Source organism: Tupaia chinensis, unplaced genomic scaffold, assembly GCF_000334495.1.
Source record: "Tupaia chinensis unplaced genomic scaffold, TupChi_1.0 Scaffold000355_1, whole genome shotgun sequence".
In the NCBI taxonomy this organism is placed as follows: Eukaryota; Metazoa; Chordata; class Mammalia; order Scandentia; family Tupaiidae; genus Tupaia; species Tupaia belangeri.
In genome coordinates this window covers 14,279,865-14,294,607 of record NW_006159850.1, presented here as the reverse complement: position 1 = coordinate 14,294,607, position 14,743 = coordinate 14,279,865, and the positions used below count along the sequence as shown (strand labels likewise).

The following is a 14,743-nucleotide window of genomic DNA, read 5'->3' as shown; positions in this document are numbered from 1 at the left end:
TCTATAGATGATTTTAATCTCCACCATAAAGCCAGTCACGGCAAGTCTTTGCGACTGAGTAAAGGTTCCATGGCTGGTAAGAGTGGAAGCGAGGTTGACCCAGGCCGCAGTACCTCAGCAGCAAGACCTCAGGGCTCGCAGCCCTGGGCGCCTCCCGCCCTCAGGCTGAGTCTGGGTGTCATCTTTTGCAGGTCGTCACCTTGACGCCCTTTCACAACATCACGCTGAAGCCCAAAGAAGTCTGTAAACTAGAAGTCACCTTCGCCCCGAAGAAGCGTATCCCTCCCTTCTCGGAGGAGGTGTTCATGGAGTGCATGGGGCTCCTGCGGCCCCTTTTCCTTCTCAGCGGCTGCTGCCAAGCCCTGGAGATCTCCCTGGACCAGGAGCACCTTCCCTTTGGGCCAGTGGTGTCCCAAACCCGAGCCACACGTCGCATCATCATGCTGAACACAGGCGACGTGGGCGCGAGGTAGGCGAGCAGCGCCTCCCGCCCAAGGCTGCGGCGGCCATCTCTGTCCCCGCACGTGCCCAGAGCTAGACATTCATTTTGCACCTGCAGCCACTTTTCAGTTCTTCCCTGTCTCTTCTACATCACCCCTCTCTCCAGATGTGGTGGCAGCGGCCTCACCAGGGTGGTCGCAGCCGCGAGTACTAAAATGAATATGGTCGAGAACCTTTCCTCAGGGCCTGTTCTGTGCCCTTTATGGGTTCATCTCATTTCATCCTAATCGCAGTCTGTAAGACAGTATTACCCCCTTCCATTTTATAGATGAGGGGGCTGCGGGACCCAGAGATTGAGTAACTTTTCCAACTGGCCCACGTAGCAAGAACTTACTGTGTGCAGGTGCGATGCTGAGCCTTCTCACATAGGGAAATGTAATTATCCAGGAACCCTCTAAGTTAGGTATTATATCATCCCATTCCACAGGTGAAGTTGAGGCCCCTAAAGGGTAGGTTATTTGCCCAAGAGCACATAGCCCAGAAATTGAAAAGACAGGATAAGAACCCAGATATATCTACGGAAGCTCTTCTCTGGAGGCTCCTGCCTCTCGGGCATGCCGACACAGCAGTGCAGGCTGCACACCACACACCCCCAGAGGGCGCTCTTCACACAGACCTCAGCATTGGCCCTGTGCTGGGGCCCTGGCTTGCACCGTTCATCCCCTTTCTGGACCAAGTGCCCAGCCCTGGAAGGATGCCCACACAGGACCGTAAACTCCCAGTGCCAACAAGAACAGGGCCGGTTCTCAGTGAAGAGATTGTCACCAGGCTCCTGGACCAGAACTGGGAGGCTGTGCAGAGAACACTTAGCCTGCAGTTTCAGGAGGCCCTAACCAGCCTAGCCCAGCCTCTAGTTAGCAGCGTGATCTTGGGTCCATGTGGGAGTGCACGTTCATGCAGTGTTCCCTGATGTGTCCCTTGTGGGGAGTGTGATGTGGCCACTTCCCAGCCCAACTCAGCTCTGAGAAGGAGCCGAGTCACCCTGCCCAGGGGGTGAGCTTGGCCCATGTCCCCGCTGCCCCCACTGTTTCCGGCAGGTCTGGCTCCTCCTAGGCCCTAGGGAGTATGCCAGAGAGGTGAACCCCACAGCTAATGGCCCCAAGTCTCTCCTTCTCAGTAGCATTGAGGACACCCCCCCAAAACATTACTAACCTGTCTTCCTCGTCTTCTTTTGTCTCGGAAAAGGTTTCGATGGGATGCCAAAAGTTTTGAGCCTCATTTCTCTATCAGTCCAGTGGAAGGCTATATCACCGCGGGCATGGAGGTCTCTTTTGAAGTGACCTACCACCCCACTGAGGTGGGGAAGGAGAGCCTCTACAAAAACATGCTCTGCTTGATCCAGGGAAGCAATCCTCTGACCCTAACCCTGTCTGGAGTCTGCGTGGGACCACCCACGGTAAAAGAGGTTAGGAGGTATACCCCGGAGTGGACCCGTGCAGGAGTTTCTTGCTGGAAACAAGATGCTCTGTTGAAGCATTCAGACCTACTCCCTCCACCCCAAGGCCTGTCGACACGCTGTTCCCACTGCTGGAATATTCTTTCTCCCCTCTTTCTTAAGTTAACTCCTCTTCATTCTTAACTCAAGCATAACATCCTCGAGGAAGCCTGCATTGACATCCCTGACTAGGTGAAATTCTGTTATAAGATCTGAGAGTAAAGAGCTACCGTCTTTCTCCTCTGTGCTACAGAGGAGGGGGAAAGGCCAGGGGCCCCAGCTCCGTTCCTGGAAACTAAACCCGCCAGCTGTGCTATCTGACAACATTGCTCATGGCAAAATGACACCTGATCCGCTCTATGACTTCGTTCTAAGCACCTTAGTGGACGGGACCGGGCTTTGGTCACGTGTGCCAAGCCTCAGCAAGGGCACACACGTTCCTTTCTCTCGGGTAATTCCTAGCTGTGGAATGGCTGCGTCACCCCTTTTTAAGAAACCATCGAACTGTTTTCCCTAGTGGTTCTTTCTTTGTCCCCGCCAGCAGTGTCTGACATTCCCACTCACTGCACAGCCTTGTCAAAACTTGCTGTGGTCTGGGACCAGCAGGTGGCGTCATGGTTACATCGCTGAACTCCCGCAGTCATCCGCACTTCAGGTCCCAGACCCAGCGACTTCAAACACACCGGGCATGTGTGTGCGTGCTCAAAATCCCAAGAGGAGAATAGAGGAAAAGTGATCATGGAGTGGCCATTCCCCCGAGGGGTGATTTCTCCCTTTCTATCTGTCTCTCTGTATCTCCAGCTAGCACACATGCCCTATAGCAAAAATCTCTCTTTAAAAAAAAAAAAAAAAACTTGCTATGGTCAGTTACAAAATGCTTAGCTGCTCTAACAGGCATGCAGTGGCAGGTCATTTCCTCAGTGACTAAGGATACTGAGCATCTCTTCAGGTGCTTATTTGCCATCTCTTTATCTTCTTTGTTAACGCCTATGCCAATCTTCTGAGGTTTTTTTTTTTAAAAGAATTATTTGGGACCAGCAGTTGGCGTAATGGCTATGTCACTTGACTCCCATGTAGTCAACCCCAGTTTGAGTCCCGGACCAGTGGCTTAAACTCACGCTGTGTGTGTGTGTGTGTGTGTGTGTGTGTGTGTGTGCCCAAGATCCCGAGAGGAGAATGGAGGAGAAGGGATTGTGGCGTAGCCATCCCCCCTTGGGGGTGATTTCTCACTTTCTGTCTCTCTCTGTCTTTCTGGGGAGCACACTCGCCCTATAACAAAAACCTCTCAAAAAAAAAAGAATTATTTATCTAATTTTATTTATTATTATGCCTTTTATGTGCCCAGCAGAGATATAGTAATGAATAAAATAACAAAAACCTCCTAAATCCAGTTTCAGCAGAAGGAAAATAAAAGTCTCTTCTATGACCCCCAAGACCCTCCACGCTCTTCTTCTGTCACCTGACGTCACCCTCACTCACTTCACACTTGCCACACTCGCGTCCTTGCCGCTTGCCAAAACTCAAGGCCTTCGCAATTGGTGTTCCCTCTGTTCGGAGGCTCCCTCTGGGTTTTCCCCATCTTAGTCCTTCTTGGTCTTTAATCAAGTCCATGTAGAGTCTCCACGAGGGCTTCCGTGGTCACCTGTAAGATTTCAAACCTTGCCCTGCTTCCCTTTTCTCCATAGCTCTTACTCCTGCCCTGCATGCTCCCTATTCTGCTTGCCTGCTTTATGTCTGTATCTCCCCACCAGAATGTAAGCTCCCTAGGGCAGAAACTTTTGCTATCTTATTCCTTGCTATATCTCGTTACCACCAAGAACAAAGCCTGGCACAAAGAAGGTTCCCAATAAATATTTGTTGAATCCATGAAGAAAATTATCCATTGAAATTTGTGACAGGAAGCCCTGTTAAATCGATTAGCCTTCAGCACACAGCCTGTACCTCTGCCCCTGAAGGCAGACCAAGGGACGTGCCGTGGAAGGTGAGGTGCTTGCTTTCTTCCAGGTAGTGAATTTCACCTGCCAGGTGCGCTCCAAGCACACACAAACCATCCTGCTGTCAAACCGCACCAACCAGACCTGGAATCTGTACCCCATCTTTGAGGGCGAGCACTGGGAGGGGCCTGAGTTCATCACCCTGGAGCCCCATCAGCAAAACAAGCCCTACGAGATCACCTACAAACCCCGCACCATGAATGTGGAGAACCGCAAGCATCAGGTAAACTGAGCGCCCCTGCCCCATTGCACTCCTGGCATAGTCGAATGGAGGAGCAGCAGTATGAGAGAGGCTAGAGGACAGTATAGGGGCCAGCCCTGCAGGGCAGCGGTCAAAGGAACAGGATCCCATTTGACCAACCACAGTTCAAGTCCCAGCTCCAGCAACTTGCAAAACACACCAGACGTGTGTGTGCCCAAAATGAGAAATGGAGAAGGGATCGCAACATGACCATGCCCCACTGAGGGGCTCGCGCTCGCTCACTCCCTCACGCTCTCTCTCCCACCCTCTGGCAATTAGAAGAAGAAAGAGAAGACAGTTTCAGAGCTCAGCGCTCAGAGAATGTTAAAATGGGGAATGCAACGGGGTCTCATGCAGATTCTCAAGCTCTGGCTCCCCTTTTAGTTCATATTGTTTCATGCACAAGGGATTCTCTTAGAGGTAGGATCTCAGTTCTCAAATGGAATCTTAGCCTGAGCACCAAGCAATTAATACTATCTTAATTATAGAAAAAGTATCATGATCAGGACCAGCAGGTGTGGTGTGATGGTTAAGGCGCTAGGTACTCCCACATGGCCGACCAGGGTTCAAGTCCTGAATCTGGTGCCTTGCTATCTCACTTCCTCTCTCTCTCACTCTCAATCTCTGTCTCTCTCTGGTCAAATTAAAAATTAATAAATGATGAATAAATAAAATAAATAATTTTTTTTTTTAAGTATCATGATGGGACCAGCAGTTAGCGTAATGGCTATGTCTCTGGACTCCCATGTAGTCAACCACGGTTCGTGTCCCGGACCTGGCAGCTTAAACTCACGCCGTGCGGGTGTAAGATCCCAAGAGGAGAATGGAGGAGAAGAGATTGCAGCGTGGCTGTCCCCCCTGGGGGTTGTTTTCTCGCTTTCTCTCTCTCTTTCTCTGTCTTTTTGGCAAGCGCATGCGCCCTATAGCAAAAACCTCTCAAAAAAAAAAGTATCATGATCATTGCAATAAAAATCAAAAAAGAAAATCACTCCATTAAAAATGAACTTTTTTCTATCATCACTATTCATGTTTATTCAAATACAGTCATAACTGTCATTATAGCAAACCCAGTTTTACATCCTGTTTATTTTCACTTCACACTATGTCATTAGCACTTTTCTATTTAATGATGTAGTCGTTGTGTTAACCATTTTTAATATCTGTTAATATTTCATTGAATAAGAGTGCCATAAGGGACCAGCAGATGATATAATGGCTACATCTCTGGACTCCCATGTGGTCAACCATGGTTCGAGTCCCAGACCTGGTGGCTTAAACTCATGCTGGACACGTGTGCATATGTGCCCTGGGAGGAGAATGGAGGAGAAGCGATTGTGGCATGGCCATCCTCCCTGGGTGGTGATTTCTCGCTTTCTGTCTCTCTGACTCTCTCTGTCTTTCTGGCAAGTGCACCCGCCCTGTAGCAAAAACCTCTCAAAAAAAAAAAAAAAAAAAAGAGAGTGCCATAATTTATTTTGCATTCCCCTGTTGTTAAATGTTTATCTCCAATTTTTCAACAATATCGTAAATAGTTCTAATGTAACTTTTTACTTTGGAAGGATTCTGCTTCAGGAAGTTCTCTGAAGTAGGATTCCTGGTTCAACTGCACATGAACATTTTTATGTCTTGCAACTTATTACCAAATTGTCTTCCAAAAATATTAGACTCATTTGCAGAGTCTCCCTTAATCCCGTGTCCCCATCATGCCTGATAGGTACCCACTAAAGGACTATTCTGACCATACGTCTTCCGCTTAGGGCACCCTCTTCTTCCCCCTCCCGGATGGGACAGGCTGGCTTTATGCTCTGCATGGGACTTCGGAGCTCCCCAAAGCTGTAGCCAGTATCTACCGCGAAGTGCCATGTAAAACGCCCTACACCGAGCTTCTGCCGATCACCAACTGGCTGAACAAGCCCCAGAGGTGAGGGAGTGGGGCATGGGGTCAGGGTGGGAGGTGGAGCTGGAGGGAGAACTTCACAGTCTAGCCTGGCCCTTCCCCTGCTCAGGGCTTCTGGAGCGTGGCGGGGGCAGGGGGCAGGGGGGGGAGGGCAAAGAGTCAGAGAAGGTGTTCTCTGATGTAGCCGGCATTTCCTGAACTCTCAGTCTCTGGAGAGAGTCTCATGTTCAGTGCTGTTACCTGTAAGTCACCCAGAGTGATGCCTGGAGAGTTAGCTGTTATTACTGTCCTAACCATAATCTTCTTCAGTATCACCGAGAGCTCTGTCTTGTCACTTAAGCCACCGGCCAGAGGGCTTCCCTTGGATCTTGCGCTTGTAGTGGGAGTGGAGTGGAGGCCAACCAGCCTCTCCCGCTGTTTTTACAAAGGAGGAGTCAAGGCTGGGAGAAGGGGTGTAACTTACTGACAGCCACCTACTTAGCATAGGAGAGAGAGGCTCTGCCAGTAACTAGTCAGGTGGGCCAGCCAATGGCGTAGTGGTTAAGGCACTAGACTCCCACATGGCTGACTGTGGCTCAAGTCCCAGACCCCGAGGCTTTAAACTCATGCCGGACATGTGTACATTTGTGCCCAAAATCCCAAGAGGATAATAGAGAAGGGATTGCAGTGTGGCCATCCCCGCTGGGGGTGATTCTCACTTCCTCTCTCTCTCTGGAGAGTATGCACCCTATACCAAAAATCTGTCTCTTACAAAGAAGAAAAGAAACTAGGCACACTGTCTGAGTATGTGCCTCCTCCTTCTCCTAGCCACTGTGTCCTAGTGAGTAATGTGGGGTAATAGTGATGTGTACCTCCTACGATACTACGAGGATTAAATGCCTGTAACAGGTGTAGAGCTCGCCCAGTACCCGGCACCTCTTAGTGGGGCAAAACAGGGCAGTTACTGTTATTGTTAGTGACAGCAAAGACTAGAGCACCGGACCATGTGCTTCCCGTGAATCGAAGAGTACAGAGGCCACTTCTCCTTCTTTCCTTTGGGCAAAAGTTCTCCTCTTCCCTCTCCTCTCCATGTGCTCCTGCACTGCCCAGGTTCCGAGTCATCGTGGAAATGCTGAAACCAGAGAGGCCAGACCTCAGCATCACCATGAAGGGCCTTGATTACATCGATGTGCTGTCCGGCTCCAAGAAAGACTACAAGCTGAACTTCTTCTCCTACAAGGAGGGACTGTACTCGGCAAAGGTAGCTACATGCCAAGGGCACACCACCCTGAAACCCTGAAACGTGTCCTTCACTTCGGGACCTTAGGAAGTGAAGATGTCCTCCTGCTGTCACTACTCTGAGACATCACAGGGTCTTTCCCACGCGAGCTGTTTCACCCAGTTCATTCATACGTTCAACAGGTACATGCCGTGTTCTGTGCTGAGTGCTGGTCACCCAGCAGTGACCAAAAATAGGCACTGTTTCTGTTGTCATGGAACACAGCGTCTAGTGAAGGGAGGCGGACATTACTCAAATAATAGAGCTAAGTGTGTAATTCCGAAACAAGGCAAGTGCTTTGAAGAAAGGCAGCACGAGCAGATCTGCGGCTCGTGGGAGAGGTCAGGGCTCCGTTTAGTAATAGGAGTTACTCATTCGTAGTATTCGAAGCTGTGATGGGGGATAGAATCACTGAGGGAAAAGATTTTAAAGTGAAAAAAAATGATGTAGAAACACACGCCCACACAGAAAAACCCACCCAAGAGCACGCGCTCTCCTTCCCAGCAGTAACGGAGGTGGGCTGCTCTGATCGGATCTGACCAGTCAGCATTCACAGACAGATCTCAAGAGTCTTAAAAGCAAGGTATCACAAAACATCTGAAGGGGAAACAAAAAGCCAGCATAGGCCTAGCTGCAGTAGCCCACTCTGGACACTGCTGCTTAGTAGGCTGAGGCCACATGGGAAACCCAGGTTCAATTCCCGGCCCCATCTAAACAGCAGGGCATGGTGGCATACACTTGTAGTCCCAGCTGCTCAGGAGACTGAAGAGGGAGGATTGCAACACAGCAAGACTCCACCTAAAAATACCACACACACACACACACACACACACAGGTTTGTACAAATACCACTCACCCACATACTCTTTTTAAAAGCAACCATAAAATAAAAGCACAAACTCAGGCCTAGCAGGTGACGTGGTGATTAAGGCACTGGACTCCCACATGGCCAGGCTGTTTGACCATCGCTCACCTGGGAGGAGCCAGACCGGAATATTGAAGAGAAGTGGCCGTCAGGAATCCCGATAGGCTGGGAGGGCTGGGTGAGCCTGGTACCCGGGCTTCATGGACCCAGGCACTGCGCGTGGAGAAGAGGAGCCCCTGAGATGGCCGAAGGGCCCTCGGCGGACCCCTGCTCTGCCCTGCTGCCTCCCACCTCCCCGTGATTGCAGGTGATCTTCCGAAACGAGGTGACCAGTGAGTTCTTGTACTACATGGTGAGCTTCAGGGTCATCCCCTCAGGCATCATCAGGACCATCGAGATGGTGAGCCCGGTGCGGCAGAACACATCGGCCTCCATCAAGGTGGAGAACCCCCTGCCCTACTCGGTGACCTTCTCCACGGAATGCAGGGTACCCGACATCATCCTGCCGTCCCAGTTCGTGGTGCCTGCCAACTCCGAGGTACAGCTCTGGCTGCCAGGGGCTCCTAGCAGTGTTTCTGCCTTAACGTTCACTTTGTCTGATATTAATATAGCTTTCTTCTAGTTAGTAATGACATGGTGTGATCTTAAAGTTAGGATGCTTTCAAGTTCTCTGTATTCTTATCATTTAAATGTGTTTCTTGGGGCCCCCAGGTGGCATGGTGGACTCCCACATGTCCGACTATGGTTCAAGTCCCAGACCTGGTGGCTCGCTTTCTCACTTTCTCTCTTTCTCTCTCTCATTCTGTCCCTCTCTGATCAAATTCAAATAAATAAACATGTAAATAAATAAATGGAATTCTTTTTTTAAAAAAGGATCTCATAAGCAGCATGCAGGGAGGGCTGGATTCAGGTTCGCCCAGTGCAGCAAGCTTTCCTTCGCACTGGAGCCCTTGCCCTCTGTGTTTAACTGAGTGCTGACACTGCGGGGTAGCTGTTCTGAGCTGGCGGTGAGCACAGAAGGGGCAGCCTGGCCTTCGGCCGTCCTGCTGATCACCCCCGCATCTCTAAAGGTGGGGTGGGTACAGGAGAGGATCCGATCAGAGAGATCACAGGTAGAGAAATACCAGGAAGGGGAGCCCTCGGGCAGGTCCCTGGGGGGCAGGGGACAACTCAGACTTTCCGCATGGCAGAAGCCTCTGTCTTCTCTCTCAGGGCACGTTCTCCTTTGAATTCCAACCTCTGAAAGCTGGAGAGACCTTGGGGAGACTCACTTTACACAACAGCGATTTGGGTTACTACCTGTACGAGCTCAATTTGAAGGCCTTGCCAGCACCTCCTGAAAAGCCCGTCCACTTCCAGACTGTTTTTGGCAGCAGCCAAAGCATCTTCGTGAAGTTTACCAATTACACACGGCAGAGGACAGAATACTTCTGCAGGGTAAGCCGCCTTGCCCCGTCCCCCCTTCCCTGACCAGCAGTCTGGGCCCAGAAATAATGGGAGGAGGAAGGACACAGAAGTGCGGTAACATGAAACTCAGCGTTGGGTGGTTGCTTGTCATAGTGACACCACCCTGGAGGCCTGAATCTGACCTGGAAACTCCCACTGAGAAACAAATAGTTCCAGGCCTGGGTTCTTCCTTGACATTCTGTCTTAACAACTGGGCGGGGTGGGGAGTTCCGCTCCCCACGGCGTGTTCAGTGGTGGGTAAAGCGAGACAGTAGTGTTCCTGGTCCTGAGCAGGGGCGGTAGACTCCACAGACGGACGAGAGCCCAGGCTTCACTGCTTAGCTTAGTACGAGTCATTTACTTAAGTTCTCTAAGCTTATCTATGCATGGAAATGAACCCCACCTCACCAGGTTGCTATAAAGATTTACAATGTGTAGGAAGCCGTTTTCAAGCCAGCCTGTGATGGTTAAATGCAGTTGGACCCCACATGGTTGACTGCGAGATTCACATCCTCGACCCCATAGCTTGAAAATCAAGTTGGGCGCATGTGCATGTGTGCCCAAAATCCAGAGAGGAGAGGGAAATGGAGAAAAAGGGATTGTGGCGTGACCATTCCCCATGGGGGAGGGGGGTACTCTCTCTCTCTCTCTCATGCACGTACCCTCTGACAAAACTAAAAAGAAAAAGCCATTTTCTTAGGCTTAGCCCATAGTAAGTGTTTCATATATTAGCTATTATATCCCTGGAATATAGGCTTAACTACTAAAATCAGAACTCAAAATACTAACAAAATTAAAGCTTATTTCCCTGGCCAAAAAAAAAAAAAAAGAAGAAGAAGGCCTGGGCGTAAGCAGCACGCACTGGAATGTCAGCTCTGTGACCTTAGGCACCCAGACCCCATGAGTCCAGATATTCTGCCTCCTACAGAGACTTGGTCCACCCGGGCCAAAAAGGGTTAGCACAGCATCCACATTTCAGCCAGCTCTGAGGGAAAAGGGGTGCATACATCTCTCCCACAACTATCCCGTTGAACTAAACCTCAGAGGTACCTAGCAATGAGGGGAGCTAGGAAACAGAACCTTTATACCGGGTGGTCATGTGCCCAGCTAAAACTAGGGTCCCCTATTGTAGTTAAGAGGCACAGGCTCTTTGTCAATCAGATCAGCCAGGAGAGGGAATGTTATGCTATACCAACAACCCCAATTACCTCGGGAGTGAAAACAACAAAGGCGTATTCTCATTTGCGCCCGCAAAGATCAGCATGGGACTCTGCTCCTTGGAGACACTCGGGGATCCAGGCTGGAAGCAATGACCATTTCCAATGTTTCCAGTCAGAGTACCAGAGCAGTGAAAAGACCCTGAAGGGACCTGGACTGGTAATCAAAGGCTGCAGCGCGGAAGTGACATCTTTCACTTCTGCCTGCAGCTAATTGTCCAGAACTCGCCCCACCTTCATCCACAAGGGGCCGGAGTGCTTGGTCTTCCGTGTGCACAGAAGGGAAGAAGAGCCAGCTGTAGGGGAAGAGTTGGGCAAGTTCACGTCTCCTTGCCTCAGTTTCTGGGAGCAAAATAGAGATAGTAACCAGCAACACCTACCCTGCAAGGGGTTCACACAGATGTAGCTCTCCAACCTGCCCCAGCTCGCATAAACCTAAGTCGCCTGATGTCCATGAGTGGAGGGGTTGGGGATGGGCTTGAACCCCCAGTGTGCCCTTCAGCATCTCGCGTGAGCCAAATTTGTTTGTTCTCCTTTCAGACAGACTGTCCAGACTTCCACACAGAAAAAGTCATTAGCGCAGCCCCCGGGTCCCAGGGAGGCAGCGAAGTCAGTGTGGAAGTCTTCTTTGAGCCCAGCCACCTGGGCGAGACCAAAGGCATCCTGGTCCTGTCATCGCTTATAGGCGGGGAGTATGTCTTCCCTCTCTTTGGAATGGCGCTGCCACCGAAGCCCCAAGGTCCCTTCCTGATCCGAGCTGGGTACAACATCATCATCCCCTTCAAGAACGTCTTCTTTCATACGGTGACCTACTCCTTCATTGTGGAGAACCCAGCCTTCGTCATCCGCGCTGTGGACTCCATGCGACCCAAGAAGATCAACAACATCTCCGTCTACTTTGAGGGAAACCCATCCGGCAGCAAAACCCCCATCACCACCAAGCTGGTTGTGACCTGCCCCCACAACGAAAGCAGCGAAACCGGCATTAAGTGGGTCTATTACCTGAAGGGGATCACCCCTTGAGGGCAACCAGGGGAACCGGCATCGACTGAAAGTCTCCTCAGCCTTCAGAGCTATGCATCGTCCCCTCCTCACAAACAGGGAAAAATAAGAATTCCAAAGGGACCGCTTTATTCTCTTCATGCCATTAAGGGCAGTTATTTTCAATATTATATGATTTCCGAATGTACATATGAAGTGTAGGTATTCCATATTAAACACTATAGCTATATATAACAGATCTGTATTTTAGACAAGTGAATCTATGTAAGTTCCTGAACTTAGTTTCTTGACATGTCCCCCGAACCCAAGTCCTCTGTACTGAGGCCCATTTTCAACAGGAAGACACAAGACGTGGGTATCACACCCACGTCCTAAAATATAGCACTTAGCAGCAGGGGATGCGGGGACAGTACAGCTTCTTTTTAAAAATCCATAAGGGTTTAAAGAGCCTTCGGACATGTCTATATTTTCATGTGGTATTTTATTCTGCTTTTTTAAAAAAGCCAATGAAGTCCCTATTTTCAGAGCAATGAACAGGTAACATTCAGGCAACTTCCCCTTTTTCTCTTGGCTTTGGCACTGTCCGTCTCCAAATGCTCCGTCTCTTCCCTGCAAAAAGTTCTCACCGAAGATCAGGACCTGGAGAAAGGCTCACAGAGACCCCAGCCCCCCACGCCCTGTCCAGCCCTGTGCACACAGTCAGCTGGCCGACGGTGATTCTCCACCCACCTGCACATCAGAGTCACTCACCAGAATCCAGCCCTCCCCCAAGGTCGAGTGCATTGGTGTAGAGAGGGGTGTGGGCATCTTTGTTTTTATATATATCACTTGTTCAGCAGCACTGAGATCCAGTACTGCAGTCGAGACAGCCCCACTCCCAAGACTGCCTGCTGCAATGAGTCAGGATCCCTTCCAGGGCCAGGTTCATGTCCCGGTATGATGTACTGAAACGTAACTATTCTGTGTGCATGTAAAGGGTGACATCATAAGTCAGTGCCTCTCTTGAGTGCCACCCCACCTCCAAGGAGCCATGCAGAGCCTGCCTCAGCCCAGAGACTTGGCTCCCAGCCGCCTCTCTCCTGGGCCCTGCCGTGCATATTAATGGACCACTTTCCTGTTAGTGCCACCTGTTGAAATAAAGATGATTAATGACTGGTGTGTAGTGGATTTGTTTCTGCAGACAAATTGATATATTTTTTATCTTAGTGGTGGTGGTTGATGTTGGCTGGGCCCACTGGCCGTTCTCATCTCATTGGCTATATCAAATGTGGCTCACTTAGCTAGGCACCCACCCCCCACTGGAAATCTCCTGCCTATCTTACCTTGGGCGGGGAATTTTCTCCACTGGTCAGTTTTCCATCTAGCCACAGAGGCAGATGCCCCAGCCCCCTTACCAGCTTCCATTTGCTAACTTTCTCTTGCCTCGATAACAACTAGGTACCACACAGCTGCAGATTACTCACAAATGTAAAATGCTGGCCTGTATGCAGTATCCACCAATCTAGAAGAGTCCGAGTACGGCAATCCTGGCCAGGGCTGGCCACCAGTGTCTTACCTCACTATTCCAATTATTAAAAACCAGGCGCAGGGCCAGCAGGCAACAGGAGGTTAAGGCGGCTGCATCCCACATGACTGGCTGCACAGTTTGGGAATCACACCAGGCACGTGTGCATACGTGCCCAGAGTCCTGAGAGGAGAATGGAAGGAAAAGAATTTTAGTGTAGCTATCCACCACCTGGGGAGTGATTTCTCACTCTCTCTGTCTCTGGTGAGTGCCCCTCCCTATAGCAAACTAATGATACACACACACAGGGTGGCCCTTTGTTGTTGTTCTTTTTTTTAAGATTTCCTTTATTTTATCATTACTGTTATTTCTAATTTGACCAGAATGAGACTCAGAGGGAGAGAGAGAGAAAGTGAAAAGGCAAGCCGCCAAGTCCAGGACTTGAACTATGGTCAGCCATGTGTGAGTCCAGTGCCACCTGCTGGCCTCCCTTTTTTTAAGAGAGATTTTTGCTATAGGGCCCATGCCAGAAAGACAGAAAGCAAGAAATCATCTCCCAGAGGGCATGGCCACACCACAATTCCTTCTCTATTCTCCTCCTGGGTTCTTGGGAACTCATGCACACATGCCCGGTATGAGTTTGAGGCCCCCGGGTCTAGGATTTGAACCGCAGTCAACGTGTGGGAGTCCAGTGATGCAACCATTATGCCATCTGTTGGTCCAGCCTTTGTTTTTTTTCCTAGCACCATTGCTAACCCAATTATGCATAAATTAGTTAGCATTTTCCAAAATATCAGAGAAAATAAACCACTTCTTCTAGTATCAGTTTCATTCTTGAGTAAGAAACTGGTTTCTTAAGAAACCTGGTCCAGAATGTAATTTCAAGAAAAAAAAAGAATTCCTTCTGAAAAAGAAAAAAAATTTTCCTTAGTGTTTCAGTTAACAAAAACTGGATCACATTATGACCCTTGGGAAATTCAGTTCACCTTTAAGAAAAAGCCAAACCAAAAGGCAGAAGAAACAGATGAAATATTAGAGAGACAGCCAAAGGAAAGGAATACACATTGGAAAAAGAGACTCAAGTCGTTCCTATTGATTTAATTTTTTTCATTGCTTTGTATCGACCATCATCAAAATCTTAAGGACATAAACTTTGCAAGACATTTGGAAATGTCCTTGTCAGTGCTACTTGACATTAAGGTGAGAGAAGGAAACTATGAAGTGATACAGTTTTGTTGGAGGTAAATATACATTTGGGGTCAGTGGGTATTACACCTACCTTTATTCATCGGGTTGTGGTGGAAAAGGTCTTTACAGCCATAAAAAAAACCCACCAGTAAAGAAAAATACACTTTTCATGTTTTTTTCTAGACACAGTTTCTC

General features: G+C 49.4%; 1 protein-coding gene across 1 annotated transcript in view; it reads left to right on the top strand.

Moving 5' to 3' along the window:
* HYDIN (HYDIN axonemal central pair apparatus protein) overlaps positions 1-12,953 on the top strand; it is a 378,086-nt gene extending 365,133 nt beyond the window's left edge. Inside the window, 8 exon segments of the mRNA XM_006152662.1 lie at positions 192-469; positions 1,687-1,906; positions 3,941-4,153; positions 5,929-6,092; positions 7,158-7,308; positions 8,499-8,729; positions 9,404-9,628; positions 11,395-12,953. Of these exon segments, the coding sequence (XP_006152724.1) occupies positions 192-469; positions 1,687-1,906; positions 3,941-4,153; positions 5,929-6,092; positions 7,158-7,308; positions 8,499-8,729; positions 9,404-9,628; positions 11,395-11,877 (1,965 nt within the window). The 3' untranslated portion in view covers positions 11,878-12,953.
* The last annotated feature ends 1,790 nt before the right edge of the window (positions 12,954-14,743 follow it).